The sequence below is a fragment of the Phyllostomus hastatus genome, unplaced genomic scaffold, assembly GCF_019186645.2.
Source record: "Phyllostomus hastatus isolate PE091 unplaced genomic scaffold, TTU_PhHast_1.1 phas_scaffold_129, whole genome shotgun sequence".
Lineage (NCBI taxonomy): Eukaryota > Metazoa > Chordata > Mammalia > Chiroptera > Phyllostomidae > Phyllostomus > Phyllostomus hastatus.
In genome coordinates this window covers 26260508-26284307 of record NW_025334009.1, presented here as the reverse complement: position 1 = coordinate 26284307, position 23800 = coordinate 26260508, and the positions used below count along the sequence as shown (strand labels likewise).

The 23800-nt window shown below is 43.3% G+C and overlaps 1 protein-coding gene across 5 annotated transcripts in view; it reads right to left on the bottom strand.

Moving 5' to 3' along the window:
• The window catches only part of TBC1D5 (TBC1 domain family member 5), a 479919-nt gene that overhangs the window by 11068 nt on the left and 445051 nt on the right, over positions 1-23800 (bottom strand). For all 5 annotated transcript variants that reach the window (XM_045856992.1, XM_045856988.1, XM_045856989.1 and 2 more), the window contains one exon: positions 10014-10113. In XM_045856992.1, the coding sequence (XP_045712948.1) occupies positions 10014-10113 (100 nt within the window). The remainder of the gene's footprint in view (positions 1-10013; positions 10114-23800) is intronic.

The window sequence follows — 23800 nt, the reverse complement described above, 5'->3', positions numbered from 1 at the left end:
CACAGCTTTGGGAACACGGGCAGAAAGCCAGAAGGGGCCTGGGGCACTGGGCCCATCTTGGAGCTGTTACACCTGCTCGGAATGCCTACTTCTGGGCTTCTTTTATTTAAGAAAAAAATAACCTACTTGTTTCTTTATTTACTGTTTTTTACCCCATTTCTGTTATTAGTAGCTATTTTAGTTTTCAAGGTACTACAAACTGGGTGGTTGAAAGTAAGGAAAATGTATTCACAAACACATTTGTGAAGCTGTTAAGTCCAAAGTCAAGGTGTTGGCCCTTCCCAGCTTTTGGAGGTTGTCCACAACCCTTGGTGTCCTTGGCTTTGTCTCCATCATCACATGGGTTCTCCCTAAGTGTCTGAGGCCAAATTTCCCCCTTTGGAGAAAGACACCTGTCCCTGGATTAGGGCCTGCCAAAACCCAGTATGGCCTCGTCTCAGCTTGGTTACATCTATAAAGGCTCTGCTTCCAAACAAGGTCACATTCGTGGGTTTCAGGTGGATGTGAAGTTGGCAGCAACACTACTGGACACAGTGCAGCAGCCAACCTGCCTGTTACACAGGATGAAAACCACTTAGCCCCACCAATCCTCTCCTGCATGGAGACTGTCATTCAGGGCCCAGGACCCACACCCAGGTGGGGTGGCGGGGACTGGGGGGCGGCTGGGTGGAGAACCCAGAACCTTGGCATCATCAGCATGGTACCCTCAGCCAGAAATTCTTATACCTTAGTTTTTGGATGGGGTGAAAGATCACCTTTTAGAATCTGATGAAAAGCAGGACCATTTCCCTGAAAACCCACATACACATAAAATGTTCACTTAATTTTAAGGAAAGACCTCTGCTATAATCAACTAAGCTGACTAGTTTCACTGTAAGAAATCCAGAGTATAGCAATACAAATGAAAACAAAGGGGCAGCCTCAGGGGCTGTTAACTGTTTCGAATATAAGAAGTCTCATTTTACGAAGTACTGTCCGTGTAAACCCTTTGTCTACCCGGTTCCACTACACGGTGATTTAAGGTAGCAATTATGAACATTCTGTTAATATATAACCTCTCAGTAAAAGGTCTGCTTTAAGTAAGTCGCATGTAAAAATAGAACATAATGATGCCATTTCATGCTTTAAAATATTGAAGGCAGAAATGTGAAATGTTTAAATTTCCAACATAATACACATTTTTCTTTATAGAAAAAAGTGAAATAATATGATATAAAGTCTCTTTTTGTTTCTGTGTAGCAGGAAGACTGTGTTCTTTACAATCCCCTTCTATTAAGTACCGTGTATTACAAATGCTGGAGCACCGAGACCAAGGGGGAAAGCCTCACACGACCACTAACCACTTCTGTGCAAACTACACAGCAGTCTCATCGACATGATCCCATGGTGACTCCACTAGTTTTAATGAAATGTCATTGCCACAAAAAATAGATCTCTAACTCTAAGGGTAATGGGAATGGCACACAAACTATGTTATTAATTTCTTAAAAACCCCATTTTCCTCAAAACTAGGATAAAAGTGTTTTCATTTCAGTGGCTGGTACAGAAGGTTAACATAAGCCTGTATTCATTAGGAGGGCAGTGGAAAGGTGACCAAAACAGACCCAACACCCATCACTGGTGGCGATGGAATTGGGCCAGTTGCTTAACCTCCTTGTGCTGCCTGATGGGTGACGAGAACCTTCCTCACAGGGCTACTGTGAAGACACTACATGAGCACAGCACCTTGCCCACTGCAAAAGCTCAGGACCCAGCCCCTTTCATTTCCACATGGCCACACTGCTTCATCTGATCATCCCAATGACCATTCTAGATTAGGACCATCATCCTCACACAGAAAAAGGTAGTCAGGCTCAGAAACGCCAGGTCTGTTATTTGCGGTCTCATGACTGGAAGTGGCAGAGTCAGGATTAAATTCCTTCCTGGTCACCTGCATCCAGAGCCTCCTTCCACGGTGATGTGTATGGCAATGATGGAAAGGCTGGAAGTGTGAAGAGGCACAGCATCTCAATCACCTTGAGATGGTAGTGCCCTTTATTTGGTGGTCAGCCAGGAACAGGAAGGCACCTACGTGCAAAACAGACTGCCCAGTCATTTCAACCAGACCTTCGGGGGCACTGGCCCTAGTGTCAAACAGCTCAGGCTTTGATGACCTTGTGCGGTGACCTGTGTGTCAGAAAGATGGGAGTAACACCTGTCTCCGAGGGTTGTTTCGGAGGATCACCTGAGATAATCTGGCCCACTTCTGACACACTGTCTCACTATGACGATTACTGCTCGGTATGTGTTTTCCCTTCTCCAATACCTTAAATACCCAGATACGTGGATTCTGCTGTCGGAGGTTCTCACATCCCTGGGAGAGATTTAGTTATCCTCTGTCAACCTCATAGAAGGACACTCCTAGACTCTAAAGAAATATGTAGGCTGTTACAAAACAGAGGGATCACCTGTAAAGCTGACCTCGGGTCACATGCGTGGCCAGAGTGGTAGTGGTTGAAGAGGTGGCCACTAGTCAAGGGGAGGGGACAGACCTATCACTTGTCACTTTTCACTTTGGCTGGACCATTGGGATTTCTGTTCACAGAGAAGGCAGGCGTACGAGAAGACTGTAGGCATCAAGTTCACCCTTTAATACATGGTGTGTACCTCTGTGTGTCCGTGCAAATGCCACTCCCCTTCTAGATGGCCCTCCTCTTCTCCTCAGAATGTCACATCCCCCTGTCTTAAAACTGCACACAAGGATCAGCTTCCCATTAACAGTCTTCCCTCTGACAGCATCTGCTGCTGGCTCCCTCCAATATGTACTGTGGGACTCTCGTCTTCACTCTCGGAGCTGTAATGCAAAGATGCGGCCCAGAGACTAAATGTTTCCTGAAACTGCACAGGTCTCTGTGGCAAACCCTGGTCCCAAAGTCATTTGGGTCCAAATGAGGTGGGGCTCTGCTCACTGTACCCCTACTGCTTCGGGGCCCTGCCTGTCCCACCCGTTTCTGAGATCGCTGGGGCTCTGTGAGGACCTTGGTTAGCTTCATGTGAAGCTATGTGTCACTTTCAGTATTTCTGAGGAGATATTCTCTTTTGCTCTCTCCCTGCTTTGAAGTTTTACTCACCTCCCTCAAACACATTGAGTTCCGTGTCAGATCACTACTCCTCCCCTTCACCCTGCCCTCTACCTGCTTCTCCCAGCACCTGTTTCGTACATCAGAGAGCAGGTGCTTAGCAAGTATTGGCCGAATGACCAATGTGAGGCTTTCCCAGCAGCATTAGGGCTGATTTTTATCTCCTGAGAAGCAGATGTAGGTGAGATATTTCTCAGATGAAGAATGAAGGGATACTAACACGGTCATTGTTAGCTGTCATGGTCATGGTGATAAAGAAGTCTAGGGGGAGGTAGAGGGAAACAACGTTCATCAAATGAGCCAGAGTACTGAGCATATGGAGAACCAAGTACTGAGTCAGGTACTTTGTGCTCAGTTTTCTTCTTAAAAAGCGAAGAGCAGATTACACAAAAAATATAACCAAGGGTCCTGTTTTATATTCAGCTGTCAGAATGGCTGAGAATCCTAGACTCAGCACTGGGAAAGAAGCAACACTAAGGACAGTCCAAAGGAGGCTAGGCATTTGCGTGCATTACTCTTATGAAGTCTTCTGGCCCTGGCCAGGTAGCTCAATTGGTTAGAGTGTTGTCCTGATACGCCAAGGTTGCAGGTTCGATCTCCAGTCAGGGCACATACAAGAATCAACCAATGAATGCATAAATACGAGGAACAACAAATCTCTTTCAACCTTCTTCTCTTTCTCTCAAATCAATAATAATAATAAAAAAGAAGAGTCTTCAGGCCAACAAACAGTTCTCTTAAGTAAATTGGGTGTAGTTACCACAGAGGTCCAAACCTTCACTGATCTCTGTATTCTCACAGGGTTTACCATCCTGCCAACCGGGCAATGGAGCATGACTTCTCACAGTAAAATCATCTAGTCAAATGAGAGCCTCTGAACTGGGTTTAAGATGGATGGGTGTGTGTGTGTGTGTGTGTGTGTGTGTAAGAGAGAATTTCAGCCCATAAACATTTTGCTGATATAAGGATCTAGTGAAAGTTCAGTGCCACTCCTCAACTGGGACTAAAAAATGGCCCTTGACCTTCTTTACTTGGGCTTCTCCCCGCCCGACCCACAAGATCTTAAGCTCAGCTTGAGACACTTGTGGTGGCCCCATCTTTTGTCTAGTGGGTCATTAACTGGAGAGGACAGGGACTGGACCCTGGTTCGGAGAGATGAAAACAAAAACAGGCCATGTGGTCCGACTGTTTAAGAAAGATTAAAAAATGTGGGCTCTTCCTGTGGAAGAGCGTGTGGGGAAATGGGAGAGAGCCAGAAAATGAAAACAAAATGATGGAAAATGCTGGTCTGCACTGAGGTCATGTGATGCCTTCGCCTTGTGGTGTCTTAGCCTGGAAAAAGAGAAGTTGGTGTCTGCTTTGTTAAGTTTTGCTAAACAGGTGTAGGGTGGGTACAAGGAAGACGCTGACCAGCTGTACCAAGGCTTCTGATAATAAAACCAGGGCGGCGGGGGGACTGCAACTAGAATAGAGCAAGTACAGAAAGGCCAAAAAAGAACTGATTTTCAGGTTGAAGGCCACATCAGAGCTCCGGGGCAGGTGTGAGTTCTCTGCCCACAGACTTTAGCTGTGCATGTGCTTTAAGCGTGGGGCTAGGAATACATTGAATTGTGCCCAAATAATTTTAAATTCTGTTGTTCCTTGCTGCTCCTAGTCTGTCTGTGATGGGCCAGTAGCATCAGCACCTGGGGGCTGTTGAAATGCAGAACTCCGGGCCCCACGTCAGACCCATTGAGTCAGAATCTTCATTTCTCCCTGGATACTTCTGCAGAGGACTCTGCTACCAAAATTAGATGCAGTACTTCAGATCACGAAGCGCTTTTATCGCAGTGTGGCTGACGAGGAGAGAGCTGTCCGGGACCACAGTTTCTCTCTGTTTTTCAAATCTCATCAGTTAATTGCCCTATTGAACATTTTCAAAGACATCCATTGAAAGTTGTTTTTATAAACATTAGAAGATCAGACTTATAAAGTTCTTGCAGAGGCAAATAAACTAATTTTCCAAACTGGCCTCCTCTTACAGTTAATTCTTGCATAAATATTATGACAAGTGTAAAATCACTAATGGTGTGTGCCATAAAATAGCAGGAGAGCTGAAATCCAGCTACTGATTCAAGTGTGGCCTCAGCGAATGCATCAGTGAAAGAGAAGCCAGGACTGGATTTGGGTCTGGACTTCTGGTGCCAGCTAGCTGTCGCTCACCCTTCCCTGGCCTTGGTTTCCTCATCTGTGAAATGAAGAGCAGCCGGAATGGCTTTTAGGGCTTCTGCATCTTTACCACTCTAAGATCCTATGGCAGGGCTCTCCAGGAGAGCACAGGAAACCTAATTTCTCTGAATTCACTGCATTTAACCCACCCATTGTTTGTGTGAACCACCAATAAAAGGACAAGCTGCTGGAAACCAGTGTCTAAACACCAAACAAATGATGGGAATACCACGCCCCTGGGAGCAGGCAGGTGCGGGCACTGGAGGCCAGCAGGGTGAGCAGCTCAGGCTCTCTGCAAACAGCTGGCAGCTCAGCCCAGCTGCTCACAGATCAGAGAAGTGCAGGCTGCTCGCCCACGTGCAATTGCGTGTTAAGTACGGCAAATCTAAAAATAGCCTGAGCTCAACCCCGGGGATTAATACAGTGCTGTCAGTGTCTTTCAACTCAACTATGAGGGTGACAAGAAAGTGAGTAACTATAGCAACAGAAAAATGAACACAGAAAGAAAATCTTCTGAAATTGACAGGAGAAGTTTAGATTTAATAAAACAGTTATTTTTAATTCCTGTCTCTAAATCTTTGAATTCAAATAGTTCAATTCTGTAGAGGTAATAAAATTAGAATTTTGAAAAAACAAATACTCTTTCAGTTGTGGATTCCAGATCTGTGAGGAAACACATCTAACCTGTCAAATCATCCTTAATTAAGGGACAATTTGAATAAATGCCTTTATATAATTTTTAACTGAGAGGCTTTCCTCCATATTTGTTCTATCAGTTATAATAATAGTCTTGAGCCATACTTGACATTTTAAGATTATTACTACATGTCTGATGAAAATGTAGGGTGATGCAGAACTCTCTAGAAATGAAAGGGAACTTAGGGGACATCATTAACGCTGGAAGAAGTTTCGGAGGCAGGGCCCACAGCTCACACTGTGGCCCAGCGAGCACAGGGTGGGGGTCGGCCGTTCGCGCAAGTGCCTGTGTGTCATCGGTTCTGACGTGGTGCCCTCAGTCACCGAGCTCACACACATAACCCTAGAGTCCACACGTCCAAACCCCAGCACCCTTTAGCATCCTTTGATAAAGGAATATGTGCTAGGTGTTGGGAAATGCGGCACTGGTCCCAGCTCCTCCACAGACCAGTTGTGGGGCCCGAGACGAGTCGCTGCTCAGCCTCTGGTCTCTGCTGGATGAGTTGCTCAGGATCTCCCCTGAGTAGGGCTGTCAGGAGTTAAGGGGAATGAGGAGAGGGTTTGTGTTGATACCCCTCTGGGCTATATGCCCTGTGCTGGACTTTAAAATGCACGTTATCTTGGCAGTAAACTGGCAAGACAGATTATTTTATCTCCACTTTATATAAGAGGATACAATCATCACCAGGCTGAGCTAAGAAGTGACAGGGCCTGATTATAACCCGGTGTCTGTTTGATGCCACACGGAGCACTCTCTGCTCTCTGCACCACCCCAGCCACCTCTTGCCTGCAGTACGAAGACTAACCCCCTCCCCCGCCCCACCCGGGTGTTAGTTACATGCACTTAAACTGTCTACAGATTTTCAGGGACTGGCTTGCATTTTCCAAGCATAGAAGATTAGGTACCTTGGAAAGTCCCTCTATAATCTTCCCCTCACTCAGGCAACCACTGTTACCAATTATTTCCACACCAAATATACGGTGCACGATTCTGCCACCTGCCCTTGTGGTTCAGTAATATATCATGAGCATCCCCTTATTTAATGAAAATAAAAGTATTTTCATTTAATCTTTATAAAGACTGTATATCTAAATTATACTCAATCATTTTCTAATGGATATTTCAGTTGTTTCCATTTTATAATACTTTAATAATCAGGAAAGATAGAAAACATCATGTGGAAAAAACACTAGGGTATTAAAGTCATTTTTGAAGAATAGTAAGTCAAAAAGTAAATCAAGAGCTTCATCTTTGTGTGTTCCTAAAATTTCTGCTCAGAATCAAAACTGCCTGCAACGCAAGAACAGCCTTTAGTAAACCAGTGTTCTAATGCGCAGACAAAAAGACCCGTGTCTGCGGGCCCCTGGGTCAGGAATTCTTGTCGCGTCCCTCACCCCACTTTAAAAGTGTGGTCACGACGTTTGTGTGGGGCAGAGAAGTCACGGCTGTGTGGAGGCACTCTGGCTGAAAGTGAAATCGCACAAACACAAATCTAGTTTTGTGGTTAGCTGCAAGTTCACAGCTGGCACGGGCTTTCCTTTAGCTGAAGTGCTCCCCCTCCCGTGCCAGGAGAAAATGCTCTTTCAGTGCTCACTGGAACACCAAAATGAGAGCAAACGCTGTTGGAAAATTCTGAGGCTTAAGGAAAGCTGCTTTAAAGGCTGCTGGTTGGTATGTGGACCAACAACTTGGAAATTTCCTAACGGGATTTTCAGAGTTTTAGTAAATCTCTCAGTCACTTTTTGGTTCTCCTACTGTGATCAGAACCAAAATCAAGCCATGAAAAGGTCAACCATGTAGACGAGGAGTGAGAAAAACAACAACAAAAACACATGTGCACATATATACACACTAAATATTAAGATGAATTAATTAACTAAAATTAGTTATATAATACATGTTAGTCTTTTATATATAAACTATTTCTTCATTACTTTTTTTTTTAGATTTCATTTACTTATGTTTAGAGAGAGGGGAAGGGAGTGAGAAAGAGAGGGAGAAAAACATCAATGTGTGGTTGCCTCTCTCGTGCCCCCTACTAGGGACCTGGTCCACAACTCAGGCATGTGCCCTGACTGGGAACTGAACCACTGACCCTTTGGTTCAAATCCAGGACTCAATCCACTGAGCCACAACAGCCAGTGCATCTTCATTACTTCTTTTTAATACATCTTAAAGTGTGATGCTATGAAATTCACGTAAATTTAATTCTATATAAAAATGGTCATAAAGAAGCATAATAACGATAGTTTTGAAGGGGTGGAATCAGATGGGACAGGGTTTCTGGCTGTGATCAGAGATACTACCCTTTTCATCAGCTGCCAGGGTTTCTCCTGCTCTTTCCTCCTCCTGAACCCTTTCTCTGAAGCAGTGGTCAGGGAAGTAGAAACAGGACACTGGTAGGCAGCCAGCCACTTAGGTCAGCATCTCTCCCAATCCATAAGAGAACGTGTATTATCAATACTTGCCAGAGGCAGGGACAGTTTAGGCAACAGCCAAATGACAGCTGTTCTGGCCACGTGCAATGGACTCGAAACCTAACAGGCTGAGAGGCTGATGGAGCCTGAAGTAGAAAGTCCACCCATAGTGATGGCCCAGGGACGGGCCACTCCCAGGGTCCCTGTCAGTGGGAAGGGACCTTGGTGGATTCTCTCTGGTTTCCCCTCATAGGTGAGGTGCATCCTGATTTCTTACAACACTTGTTATTGCCACTCTCCAGTCGTAGAGCAGCATATAGGCCATTTCCATTAGAGTACACGTCTTATTTTCTTACCTTGTTCCCAAACTACAGGTGATAGACACTGCAAAGGGAGTAAGACTGTCCATACGTGGGCTGGAAATAGGACCAACGTGCATTATAAAAGCTTTGGCGGGCAGAATGGAGTCACTGAAGTTAATACATAGGTGATCCGGCAGAGACCACGTCCAACACAAAATACAAAACTGGACAAATGTTGAGAGCAGTGGCTGAAGATTTTCTAATGTGACATATATATGAGTCACATGTGCACTAGAACACTTCTTTTATTTTTAATTTTTTAAAAAGGTTTTATTTATTAGTTTGTAGAGAGAGGGGAAGGGAGGGATGGAGGAGGAGAGAAACGTTGATGTGTGAGAAACATTGATCGGCTGCCTCTTGTATGTGCCCTGACTGGGGACAAACCCACAACCCAGGCAGGTGCCCTGACCCGGGAATCAAACCGGTGACCTTTTGCCTTGGGGGACGATGCCCAACCAACCGAGTCACACCAGTCATGGCACACTAGGACAATTCTCACACTCTAAGCACAGTCAGAAGTAAGAAAAGATCATGTAGTTTTGACATGTGTTTCAGGCAGCTGGTTAAAAGCATATTTTATTTTTATTTTTATTTTACTTTTTAAAGGTTTTATTTATTTACTTTTTAGAGAGAGGGTAAGGAAAGGAGGAATAGAGGGAGAAAAACATCAATGTGAGGTTGGCTCTCATGTGCTCCCAATGGGGGACCTGGCCTGCAACCCAGGAAGGTGACCTGATTGGGAATCGAACTGGCAACCCTTTAGTTCCTAGGCCTGTGCTCAGTCCACTGAGCTATATCAGCCAGGGTATGGTTAAAAACATATTTTAAAAAATAAAGCAAGCAGTGTCTAGATAATCACATTAGTGATTATAACCAGGTTGGCACGACAGTAGAACGGACTGATCTTGAAAGCTCAACATCCTATTTTGGTTTGAAGCAGATACATACAAAGCACAATGTTGCAGTTAAGAGTTGAAATCTATACTCAGACTAATTGATTTTGAATTTCTACTTCACTTACTAGTGATACAAATCTTGGGAAATGTTGTTAATCTCTCTGTGCTGCACTTCCCTCATCTGTGCAATGAGAATAGTAACTAGAGGGCTGCTGTGAGGATTTCATGAGATAGTTCACAGTAAAGCTTAACCAAGGCCCAGCTGCCGGTGCTGCCGTGACTGCTGTCACTCCTGGGGCCAGAGGAGCACTCACCGAGATGCGTGTCCATCACCTTCGCACAGTACTTGCACATGGCGTCCAGGTCATTCAGCTGCCCTTGAAGGAAAGAAATTTGAGCTTCTAAATCTTCTTCCTAAAACGAAGGGGGTAAAATAGGGAAATTTTTAAAAACAATCAAATACAATCCCCAACGTTCTCCAGTGACCTGGACTATTTCAAAGAGGAACAATGTCTCTGTCCTAGCCAAAACAAAACAGCAAATAGACAGGCATGAACTCAACCTTACCACTACAAATAGAACAGAGAAAGGGTATGTATGGGGGTTGGAAAAAACCTGGACTTTTCCTAACTGAATGCTAGCTTTGGGCCATGTACAAATGTCTACCCACACAACCTTGCATAAAAAAGTACAGATAATATCTCCCACAACTACTGAGCCCCACAAATTGGGAGAGTAAATTGGATTTCAGTGAACCATACTCCCCAGGCATCTGGTACAAACACATTACATTTTCTCTCACACACATATGGGAAACCGGAGATTTCCATTTGTACAAGACAAATCTCATCACTTTCCAGACAATGGTGTCTCTTAAATAGTGAGATTTCCCCAGAGCACTTGGAAAAGTTTTGTCCCTGCAGCCCATACACAGCTGCTCTTATATTTCCTCTTGATATGCCACTGGAACATTTTATTTATTTGATTGTTTTTGGCAAAAATACCCTGGGTTGAGTAATTATCTAAGTGGTAAAGACAACCTAACTGTAACAAAAGGAAAAAGTCTGTTTTTTTTTAAAGGAAAAAAAAGATACATGGAAAAAATTTCCCAAGAAAATTTAGAAGATTAAGGGAATTTTTCTCAGAGAAAGAGAATTAGCCTCATTAGGTAGGAAATTTTAAACTAAGCTAGAATACAAAGAGATGTTGCTAGAGGTGGAATAGGCTAGAAAATGGGTTTTTCAGTTTTAGATGCTTGTCCTTTCACATAAAAATCCTGTCGTTAAAAAGGGGAGAGAAACCTACCAAGATATGCTCTTCCTTGGGGACTGAGCATAGGTTGATGTATAGATGGAAATGAACAGTTGAAAAGGTTACTTGTAGGTGTATTCCATTTTAGCAGCACACATATGCAGCACTGAAAAGTATCATTTCTAACAGCTGCCTGGAGGATAAGCTCTTAGGAATGTGCATCTAAACGCTTGCCTCCGAAAACAGAGCAGTAGCTCTGCAAAACAAATGACTGAGAAGTGGCCACTGTGGGATAACACAGGCAGTAACCATATTCTCTACAGATCCCACCACGTGCAGCAGCCTCTCCTCTGATGTGCAAAGAAAGACAAATACAACCAGAAGCAGCTCAGCCAAGGGATGATTACAGGGGCCTATGGGGAGGTGGTGCCGCCTTCCTGACACTTTGGCTGGGCTTTAAGGTGGAAAAGGATGGGGTGTGTTGGGGTATTACTCTTTGCCCTCTGTTTCCACTGAGTTTCCCTGTTCTATCAGGACACTGTAGAAGAAAGAAAACTGCATGTGTTGACTAAAAGGTAGCTGTAGTTAGTTTCTAACTAACTACAAGTCGGCCACCATCAAGTCCTTCCTCCCCTTAAACCTGGGTTGGACGCGTGACTTGCCTTGATCCACGGAATGCAGCAGAAGTCAAACTGTGCCAGTTTGGGGCTAGTGCAAGAGGCCTGCTGACTCCTGCTTTCACTATAGGAAGACAGCTACTATGTTGTAAAGAAGTTCAGGCTAGAATACTGAAAGAGAGTGGAGAAACTCTGGAGAGAAAGTGGCCACAGGAGAATCTCTGAGTTCTGGACATGTGAATGAAGTCACACTGGACCCGTCAGCTCCACCCATCGGAACCAGCCAAGTAAGCAACCTGTCATCATCACGCAGAACAGAACAGCCCGCCCAAGCCTTGTCCACATCCCTGGCCCATAAACCCATGGAAAAATAGCATTGCTATGGTTCTGAGGAGTGGACTTTTGGAGCGGTTTGTTACACAGCAACATACAACTGAAACAATGGTAGAACAGCAAGAACATTGGATTGGTCTATGGCCTGGGGACATTTGAGTTCTATTTCTGATCCTGCCACTTACAAGTCATGCAACTTGAGGTAATCCTCTACCCAGCCTGGGCCTAAATTCAGCACTCTCTGGAGCAAGTACATGCCAGACACTGTGCTCTCACAAAGCTTACAAACTTGTAGTTGGAATAAGAAAGATACTTTCTTTATTACTAGAGCATGAGGTAGAGTACACGAAAGTCGTATAGTTAAGTAAGAATAATTGCTGGGGGAATCCTGGTCCCTGCCTCCTGTCCCTTCTACTAAACGAATCACCTTTTCAGTGTGTTACAGACACCAACCCAACCAGTGAGTCTGGAACCGTCCTGAGGTGAGAGCTCAGCAGTCTGTTAATGGAAGGGGGCCCGCTGCACCCGAGTTCTTCCTCGCATGTGACTACAGACCAGGGTGCTGCCAGCCAGAGTGAGCAAAGGGCACTGGGAAGGTGCCACCTCCTGGCTCGAAAGTATCTCTGTTGTATCAGTTTAATTTGGATGAAGCAATCACTTCTTTAAAAATGCAAAACCCTTGGGAAATTTAATCCCCAGCAGACAGTCCTATCTCAAGGATTTATTATATTCAGTTGGTTTTCATTTTAAAAGCTGGGATGAAAAAGCTCTTCAGAGGAGAGGTGAGACACCTGGCCTGTTGGTGGGGAGGTGCTGAGCTCAAATGGGAGGTCTCTTCCTCAAAACACCTAACTATGCCAGCAGGAACATTCTTGTAATGAACATGTGGCCAGACTGGTGCGCTCTGAACTGTGCGGTGCATGGGGAAGCCCCGAGAACATGGCGGCCCAGATCGCTTGATGCGTGACCGTGTGGAAATATGGAAACCCGGCTTTCTAAGTCTGCAAATGTTACTTAGGACTCTGGTGGCAAATGAAGAGCATCTTGCTTGCCTAAATCCCAAGTAAACCTCAACACAAATGGAATGTGTACTGTTGAAAATGGCAACTTTCATTAATTTAAACCTTTTTTTCCCAAAGGAAAGCTCACATGAAGACCCAATGTATGAGATAAGAAGAGTATTCTGGTTGAAATAGGTCGAGAGGCTATCCTTCTAGAGTTTACTTAAGCTTAAAACATTCCTAAACCTTTCAACTATAACTCAGACTGTATAAATAGAAGTGGAATCACTCGGAGGCAAAAAGGTGGCTTGTCATTTATTCCTCACTATATAATTACAGATAAGAGGCAGAGCCGAGAATCAAGCTTCTGAAATTGGGGAACTGACTTCACGTTGCTATCTTAGCTTCTTGTGCTCCGCGCTCTCCCCAGCTAACATGCTTTAAACACTGACAGCTTTAGTCGTTTGTTTTCATTAAATTGGTCCTCTGTAATCAAAAACAAATGCTTGGCTAATTGCCTTCAGGTTTTATGAAAACAACCAGTTAGTATAATTTTTATGTATAAATAAGACACTGAAGAAAAATGTTTATTGTACAGCAGTTCCTCGAATAACATCTTTTCATTCAATATCATGCTATTAAGTTGATGAGATGTCATAGAAACTTAACTCTTGTTTATATCAATTAGTACAATCGGTTTTGTTATAGGTTGTCTCACCTAGAGTCACAGAGCCTGCTGATGGTGCTAAGTGAGGAATCACTGTGTGCACCTTTGCATCTATGTTCTACCTGCCATCATAGGAGGGAGTGCGGTGGGGCAGGATGAGTCTGGAGTAAACACGCCTAGGTTCGAGTGGGCTTTCTGCCAGTTAGGTACAAACTGTATATAATCTTAGACTAGTTCCCTAATTTCCTGGTCCCCTCACCCCCACCTAGCAGGACTGGGGGAAGAACAAAATGGGAACAGCATGGAGAGTATCTGGCACCGAGCAGGTAACTCAATAAGGGCGATTATTCTTTCTTTTAAACACTTTTTTTATAATCAGGTCTAAACAGTGAAACAGATTTTAGGTAAGGGTTTTATGATTCACTGTTGTAAAACGCTGGTTTGTGGTTTTAAATCCTTTATGAGGCTTAGCCCAGGAAAATTAATTAGGGCTGAAGAGCCTAGCACTGTCTTCAGTTCTGGGTGGCAACTTGATGTGCGAGGCAAGACACTGATGGGGATTGTGAAGGAGGGCCATGCAGGCTACTGTGTGTGACTCATCACCACCTGTGCTGGCAGCCTGGCAGGAAGACGAGGTCCACTCCACTGGAAGAGAAACGCATCTAGCACCTACCCCTTCTATAGTGATTACAATATTCCAGACACCGAGCTTCGCCTGCATAACTCATTTAATCCTCATCACAGACCTAGACCGTAGATTCTCTCACCATCACCTACATGGGCCATGGTCTTTGTAAACACATTCTCGGAAGTGGATGCTGGGGGCAGACAGCTGGTTGAGAACCCAGGTCCCCTGGCCCACTGCTCCCATTTCTTCCCCACATGCACATTTTCTCGCTTGCTTAGTTCCATGAATAATCTTAATCTCAGTCTCCTTTAAGAGAGATTCAGCAATTACCATGTGGAGTTCTAACCCCAAATTACTTACTAAATTGTTTTCCTTGCAAAAAAATTTAGGCATAATTGGTTGTGGTCTGTTTTGTTGTTTGCTGAATGATTCTTGTTTTGACTGTACCTAAAAAATGACTTCTTTATAATTAAGCTTTTTAGAAAGTGGTGTTTCCACTACCATTTACCCCAAAATAGTTGATGTGTCATTACACTTCTACTCAGATATTATACATCTCAGTTGTTTGAGTTATTTTATAATATGTGGATTTTACATATCAACTTTGTTAAATGCTTCCATTGTGTTTCTGTTATTTTATATAATAAAACAAGCTTTTGCAGCTTATTATTTATTCCCTTTTATGAATTTACTCAGTAAATATATTTGTGTTAGGCCCTGTGGAAAATGCAATGATGAGTGAGAATAAAATCTGGCCTCTGCAAGTTTAGAAAGGTAAGACCTATACATAATGCCAGGAGACAAGGAGGGTGAGCTCTGCAGCAGATTTGAAAGAGGAGCCTGCACAATTCTGGGGAGGGCAGATGACTCCCAATTTGTAGAGGTGGAAATGAAAGCAGATTTTTAGGATGAGACAGTATTTTTTTTAATGGGCCTTAAAGAAGAAGGGAGACTTGGCCCAGAAGAAATGAGGGCCGAAGATGTTTTAGGAGGCAAGGACCCCCTAAACAAAGGGGTCAGGAAAGTGTGGGACCTGGACAGAGCCAGAGCCTGGAGAACGGCAGCAACTGAGGTCCAGCAGAAAGCCTTCCCTTCCCTTTTCATTCATCCCCAGTACATTTTTACATCTGATAATTATGCTTTGGGGGCTGGGGTTTGGCACGCAGACTGCTGTGGCCACTGTCCCTGAGAGGAACCATGCTCACAGTGATTGCACAGGCTGCAGCGGTGTCTTTGTCCAGGGACTAATTAAACCCAGGGCCTTTGGTTTGGGAGAAAGTGGAGCGGAAGAGCACCGGGGTGGAGAGCAGCTCAGCTTCCAAGCGAGTGCCTTCAGATCACAAGACAAGCAGACAAGAAAAGCGACACCGACTGCAGGCAGCAGGAATAGGCTCAATATAGAAACCAGGAGACGGGAAAGACACCCAGTCTTTTCCAAACAGATGGATGAACAAGAAGTGGAAAGTGAAGGAAACAGAAAGTCTCGGGGGGAAAAAGTGGGAAGGCCATGGATGTTTTGAGGAAGCTGTGGGGTACACAAGGGCACATACACACACTTGGTGTGGATGGAAACCAAGCCAGAGCGTGTGGCATCAGCAGAGGCAGACACCACCAGGAAGAAAGAAATAAAGGAAGAGGAACACAAAGGAGACCTTTCAGGACTACAGAAATAAATGGCCCGGTCCTGGTGGAGAGCAGGAGGAACATGAGCACAGGCCCTAGAGTCAGGATGTAACATCTCTGTGACCCTGGCCAGAGAGCGGAGCTCTCTGAGCCTCAGTCTCCTGCCTGTGAAATAAGGACAACAGTATCTCCCACTTCATGGGACTGCCGGACGATTGACTTACATGAGATTTTGCAGGTGAAGTACTTTGCACAGTGCTTGGCACACGGTAAACAATAAATAAATGTTGTCTCTAGACTATGAATACAATTCTAGAAAGTTATTCCCAGGAACTATGGACATATGCAAAAAAGTAACTCCCAGGATATTCATTGCAGTCAATGGCAACATGAACACAGCCCCCCCAACCCGCACAAATCCTACATGTCTAATGTTGGGTGACTTAGGTCACCTGGGCACCGTTCATAACCAGAGTATTTAAAACTGTCTCATATGACAACATTTAACAGGAACATATTATACACTAATTGGGAAACAAGGCACCAAGCTCTAGGTAAAGAATGACTCTGTCAGCACAAATGGTTGCCAGATGGCAGAGGGGCTGGGGACTGGGTGCAAAGATGAAAGGGATTAAGAAGTACGAATGGCCAGTTACAAAAATTGCCATGGGGATGTAAAGTACAACATAGGAAATATAGTCAATAATATTGTCATAACTATATACAGTGTGGATGAGAATTAGGTTTATTGGGGTGATCACTTCACAGGGGATATAAATGTCTAATCGCTACGCTATACACCTGAAATTAATATAGTGTGCATCAACTGTAATTGAAAAATTTCTTTTAAATGATTATTTTTTTTTTGCAAAGAAGGCATAGAAAAAAGAAAAGATATTCACCAAAGTGTTTTTATCAGTTATTCTCCAAATGGTGGGGCTATAGGTTATTTCCCCCCATCTTTTAGCTTTTGTTGGGGGGAGATTTTTTATGATGAAATAGAATCATATTTTTGTAATAAGAAAGTCAAATTATTATTTAAATAACATAATAGGAAGAAAATAAGAAAAAATGTAAATGATATTGAACAAGGAGAAATAAGATGTGTCAGTATTTTTAAATGACCACAAAATTGATTCTAAATTAAACTCTAAACAATATACTATAGTTCAGCAATTTTCAACCAGTGTGCTGTGAGCATTTTTTAAAAAAGATTTTATTTATTTATTTTTTGAGAGAGGAGAAGGGAAGGAGAAAGAGAGGGAGGGAAACATTGATGTGTGAGAGAAACATTGATTTGGTTGCCTTTTCACACACCCAAGCTGGGGTCCAGGCCTGTAACCCAGGCATTTGTCCCAGTTGGGAATGGAGCCACAACCTTTTGCTTTGCAGGATGATGCCTGACTGAGTCACACTAGTCACAACAATTTTTTTAAAAAAATTGATTTCAGCCCTGGCTGGCGTAGCTCAGTGGATTGAGCGCGGGCTGCGAACCAAAGTGTCGCAGGTTTGATTCCCAGTCAGAGAACATGCCTGGGTTGCAGGCCACGGCCCCCAGCAACCGCACATTGATGTTTCTCTCTCTCTTTCTCCCTCCCTTCCCTCTCTAAAAATAAATAAATAAATAAATAAAATCTTTAAAAAAATTCATTTCAGAGAGAAAGGAAGGGGGAGAAGGAGAGGGAGGGAGAGAGGGAGGGAGGGAGAGAGGGAGGGAGAGAGAGAGGTAGGGAGAGGGAGACAGAGAAACATTGATTGGTTGCCTCCCATATATGCCCCGATCTGGGACTGAACCCACAACTTAGGTATGTCCCCGACTGGAAATGGAACCTGCAACCTTCTGTTATATAGGATGATGCTCCAACCAACTGAGTTACCTGGCCAGGGCTAATAGGCATAGAGTTTTAATTTTACAAGATGAAAGAAAAAAAATACTGTCTCCTTATAATTTATAAAGTTAAAAATAGCCTGCTTAAAATCAGAGTGGTGAGGTCAGGCATGAGCCAGGTTTTTGCCAGTGCAGCTCCCCGCTGACCACGCTGCTGCCCCAGCTGGCCCTGCAGACAGAGACCCTCCTAACTCTTCCCTGCGGCGGCCCAGGGAGAGTTGTAGGGCAGGCATACCAGGGGAAATACAGGGAGAAACTTATCTTTCCATGCAAAAATTTTCTCCATGAAATTGTAACTTGACTTTTAGCATACCAAGTCCACACTCACTTCATTGGTTTACAGTGAAAGAGTTCCAAACATCTTTTTGAGGCCAGGTATTGGTAGGTTAAAATAATGAACTCAGATCATGTGTTTGCTGTAGGTGGGGCATATGGGATATGGATTATAAATGATATTCTAAAAATAGATATGCAAGCCTTACAAAATTAAGAGACAGAAATTTCCTCTTATTCAGCTGCCTCTCATAATTTTTACTGAGGAAGTTAAAAAAAAAAGCTTAGTTTCTTACCCCATTTTATTCTCTTGGACCCACCTAATGAGGCAAAAATCTCCCATTGTCCAGTCATGAGTATGTATTTTTTTGCAGATGGAGCTAACCACAGTCTCTGTGCCTCAGTTCTCTTATCTATAAAATGGGAGGTAATTATAGCACCTCATAGCAGACCTCAGTGAGTCCTCTGAGGATTGACAGCGCTAATACACACACACTGCTGAGAACATAGGACACACTGAGGTCACACGGAAGGCGGAGAACATGTCCACACTGGGAATATACAGGGTCCAGCATGATTAACACCTCCTTTTTATTACAAAAGCATAAGCATGTGATTCTGTAACATAACAATACTACACTCAAGCATACCGTATGGCATTTTAGGTGAAATGCTCAACTTAAAGCTATCAATTATTACTCCCATATTATTTCCCTACCAACCACACTCCAGCAGGCTTCTTTTGCTGGACTATCTATCTATCTATCTATCTATCTATCTATATATATGATATGTATATATGTGTTTTGCTGTATATCATGTGCACTATTTTGCCCAAATTTTTGAGGGAGAAATAAGGATGTGCATTATACATGGGTAGTACTAATTCTACATTTATATAAATGTTTTTAATTCTTTTATTTATGTGTATGTGTTAAATGTTTAACTCTAGAAACCAATAGTAATATCAATATGTTAGAAAATAAATGCTAAAATTCCTTTGTAATACAAGAAATAAGTATCTGAATATGAATAAATAAAAAATTGAATTAAAAAATTAAAATGAAAGATTTTTTCCCCTGAAAGTTTGGGTCAAAAACGTGGGTGCACATTATACATGGCAAAATACAGTAGCGATCCTTGCCCAAGGGTACATACACTGATTTCAGAGAAAGAGGAAGGGAGGGAGGGAAAGAGACAGAGAGAGAGACACACAGAGAGAGAGCTGTTTCCTGCACCCACCCACACTGGGGACTGAACCTGACACCCAGGTAGATGCCCTGACTGGGAACTGAACCTGCGACCTTTCAGTGCATGGGATGATGCTCCAACTAATGGAGCCACACTGCTCAGGGCCACACTGAGATATATTTGAAACTGGCTTTATCTATAGAAAATCTCATTTCTGAATTGGTATTCAACTACTCTTCCTTAAACTAATTCTTTTCAGTTTTTAATATGCACAAACATCATCTGGGGGACATCGTTAAATGCAATCTACTTCAGGGGGCCTGGGGTGGGGCTTAAGATCCTGCATTCCTAACAAGCTCCCAGGGGATGACTGCAACTGGAGCTATGGGCCACACCTTCGATGGCAAGGGTTTAGATGAGCCATCTCATGCCCTCCTACTTACTTAAGAATACAGCTTCCTAGCCCTCGGGAAGGTTGTGAAGCACTTTACTATTCCCCTATGCAAAGACACAGTTGACAGATGGCTGTCTGGTCACATGCTTATTTGGTAGGAGTTCAGAAGACAGGTCTCAACATGGAGTAGGATGCAGGGAAGAAGTGAGTGGATGACCAGCTTCCAAGACAGCTTTCCCACCTCCCTCAATCAGTTCTTTACTGAGTGGCTTCAGTATCTATTTAGAATTAATGCTTAGACTATTAGGTATCAATTTATTCTACTGTAAACACAAGCACTTATTTTAAAGCCAAACAAATTAATTTTGTTGGATTATGCATGCTCTCTTCTATAATTTTGATAAACAAAGGCTGTAAGTATTAGAGAATAAAAGATGCTTTTCAAACATGAATGCAATAAAAAGAAAATGGTAGAATATTTCCATAATTCATGCTATTTAAATTCATCTCTCATTTCCTGAAGATATTTTAATAATAATCATAATGAATAATATTTGTAAATACTTTTGACCTTTAGAAACATGCTTTTATGCCTATTGTCATTTCAACACCGTGAGCTATTTTAATCTTCCCTTTATAGACTTAGTTTACAAAAAACAATAAACAGAATGGATAAGAATGGTACCAAAAATAGGATCATGTGCTGCAAGATTCTAAAGTAAGCTGAGTAAACTTACGATCCTAAAATAGAGTGGAAAATAAAATCTTTAACTGGAAAACCTCACATATGGGTAACCTGAGGAAAAATAATACTGTATTTGCATAGTTACAAACTTTATTTTTTTGTAAAAATCCTGTAACTGCTTTTTTAAATGAATAATTATTTGCATATAGCATGTCTTAGGAACTATCTAGCCTTTACAAATTCAAAAGGTATAAAAATGTTAAGCATAATGCCGGTCTTTTGAACATTTTAACTGGGGAGAAAGTCTCTCCTAAAAGGGACTATGTTTGGGAGGCTAATTCAATGATATTTGTGTGGAGAAATGTCCCCATCTTTTGGACTTTTAGGCTATCACCTCCATGTTGTGTTTTTATGATTAAGCAACCTGACCAATCTTTTGTAAATGAGAATAGCTCTCTCCTCTATCAGGCCAATTAGCACAGATGTTACTTTATTCAATAAGGGTTTTTCCATCTTCACTTACACACGTGATCAGACCAACTGACGAAACCTCCCAGCCAGCACTGAGGACTCCAGCTGAGTTTCTCACCACGCTGCTGGCTGAGCTGAACCACCCGCGTGCTTTCCCATGCTGCGCCTGGCACCAAAAGGAGGCATCGGCACAATGGCCGACCCAGATAGAAGGGCCTTGGCCAACATTGTTTTCCTTATGAGGAAGCTAATCGCCCCATGTGAGGATAAAATGTGTACCCTTGTACCACCACTCTCTGGACGACATGATCCCTACAAAGTACAATTAGCGGCAAACAAAAAAATGGTGCCTGACAGCAAATCCAAGCTTTGCTGAGGATCAAGCACGCTTTAAGAAATACTTTGGTAAGTTACAGTTGAAAAAGAAAACCAAGTGTTGGGACAGCTTTGTTTAACACAAACACTACTGATTTTGAGACTTCTGGAAAGAAAAAGAAAAGGTGAGAAGGAAATAATTCTCTGAATTACTTGGTTTATTTTCATGCTACTGCACTTCTGCTAATTCATTCCTTAAACTAATTTACAGAAACCTAATTTCTCACTACACATCAACAATTCCTATAGCTTTTATATGTGGCTGGTGAATGCCGCTGGGAAATGACATGAACTTCCAGGCCCTAGAGGTCTGAATAAAGCCTGATGCACCTGCGTCCCTGCATGGCATAGAACCCTCAACAGCATTCACTCATTCCTAAACATGTACTGAGCGCCACACACCACCACTGCCGCAGGGGAGACCGCCATAGTGATAAGTGCCTGCAAGACCCTTTTAACTGAATACAAGTAGTTCTCTGACAGTCTAAGCACAGGACTCCTTTATAGATAACTAGGGATCCCGCCCCTCAACATGCTGCTTCTGGAGGCTTGGGGTGGCGCTCTGGAACCTGCAGCTTAGCCAGGGCCACAGCTGCCTAATGAAAGAGCTTAAATCTTCCAGAGAGTGGCAGGGAAGGCTCCATGGACACAAGGTAGGTGGGCTGAGACTGGAAGGAACTCAGTGAGTTTGTGGCCACGTGCACAGTTTTGGTCAGAAGAGGCAGTGGGGCAAGACAACACAGAGTTGTGGGACAGCACGCTTTGTCTGAGAACAGAAACAGCTGTCGCTCTCCTGAAGGGCTGCAGAGGACTGGAGGGAGAACTGATGATGAGGCTGGACCAAATAAGGGCCACAAAGGCCCGCCCTGCAGGCTGTGCCTTAAAATCTTGAGATGTAGCCTAGGAGGGTGCCCCTGCAGAATTCCGATGGGGACTTAGTCACTCAGTCGGATTTTCACAGAGCCAGCTGGTGTTATGAAATACTTTGATGTATGTAACCATTAATAACATGAATTCTAAAGTTCCTAATTACCACAGTACTGTTGGTTACTGAACTGAGAACAAGAACATTAATACAGAAAGTATAATATTTCTCTATCCTTATTCTCCCAACCCAGAGACTTCAGAGGCTGTATATCAACCCAGAGTGAGTCAGTTGTGTTATCACGCTTGTTTTAAAAATGTGACTTTGTTCCAATGAGATTGATAAATGAAGGAACAATTGAGTATAACATGAATTTCATGTTTGCTTATATATCTCATCCACAAGAAACATCAGGAGAACACAGAAAACTGCATGTGGCTGAGCCCAGGCTCACAGAAGTACACGGATACATACACGCAGCCACCTCGGTACCTGCCAGCGCCCTCAGTTCACAGCGCGGGTGACGGGCTGCAGCCAGCACCCGAATCCGTCGGATTCTGCATGGCATGGTGATTTTTGTGAAAATATAACCCGCCTTAGAACAGACTGTTCTGAAGATGACCGTTCATTGGAAGACGTCCACTTCCCCAACCACGCTGCGGGTCTTTTTCAAGGTAAAGGATCATATTTATTACACTATCTACTTATTGCTTACTCTTTTAGCATGTATAAAACTATGCTTCCACTCTTACTAGGTTCCTATTTTGTTGTACGTGCCAGTAATAAAGTTTCTGAGTGTTGTTTCCCACCCCGTCTTTCCCAGGAGCCCTGTGGTTTTAGTGCATGACTTTGCACAGCATGGTGATATTTTTTAATAAACTGCTTTAGAACTGACCTGAAGATGACTATTCATTTGAAAATGAATAGATTCATGACAACTGAATTTATGTATTTTTCCAAAAAGGTACATTTTTGCAGAAAAGCTTTCATCTACAGATCACAGCAGCGCTCAGGAGGGCTCACTAAACTGTGACTCGCTGGTGCTCCCAGTGTTCGTCTCCTTGTCATCCTAATGGGGTCCTGCAGCTGAGAACCTCCTCTCCCGGGGGAGCTGACCTGCGCCAGAGCTGTGCGCTTGGGGCTGGACATGATGGACTTAAGGGTAACCCTGTTACCTCTCCAATGCCTGTGGGAATATGGGCCGAAGAGACCCAGGGGGAAGTCTTGGGTGGGTGGCTCTTGAAACAGAGAACAAAGGTTCTTAAGACAGAGTTGCCAGGTTGAACAAACAGAAACACAGGATATACTGTGATCTTTGAATCTCAATCTACAGATTTTTGGTATAAATATACCCCATGCCATACATGAGACATACTAAAAAATTGTACATTATTTAGCTGAGAATCACATTTAACTGGTCAGCCTATATTTTACCTGACAACTCTATCTTATGAGAATGCCCCAGGAAGACACAGTCTGTCTTTCTCCTCTGTGTATTGGTGAACAAGCCTAGAACTGGTGTGGCTGCCTCACTTCTAACCTGGGGAGGAGCCTGCTCCTGGCAGGACAGAGGAGTGGAAAGAACTTGGCTCCTTGAAGACAATGATGAGCTTCTAAATTGTTGGTTCTAAACCTTGACTACATATTTGAATAACTCGAGAAGCTTTTAACAATTACTGAGGCCCTGTCCCCACCTTAAAGATTGATTATTCTTCTGTGACCGGTACTTTTTAAGATCTCCAGGTGGATCTAATGTGCAGCCAGGGCTGAGAAGTCCTTTGGACTTCTCTGAGTTAATAACACGCTAGTTGAATCACTTTGCGCCAGAATCTGTTCTGT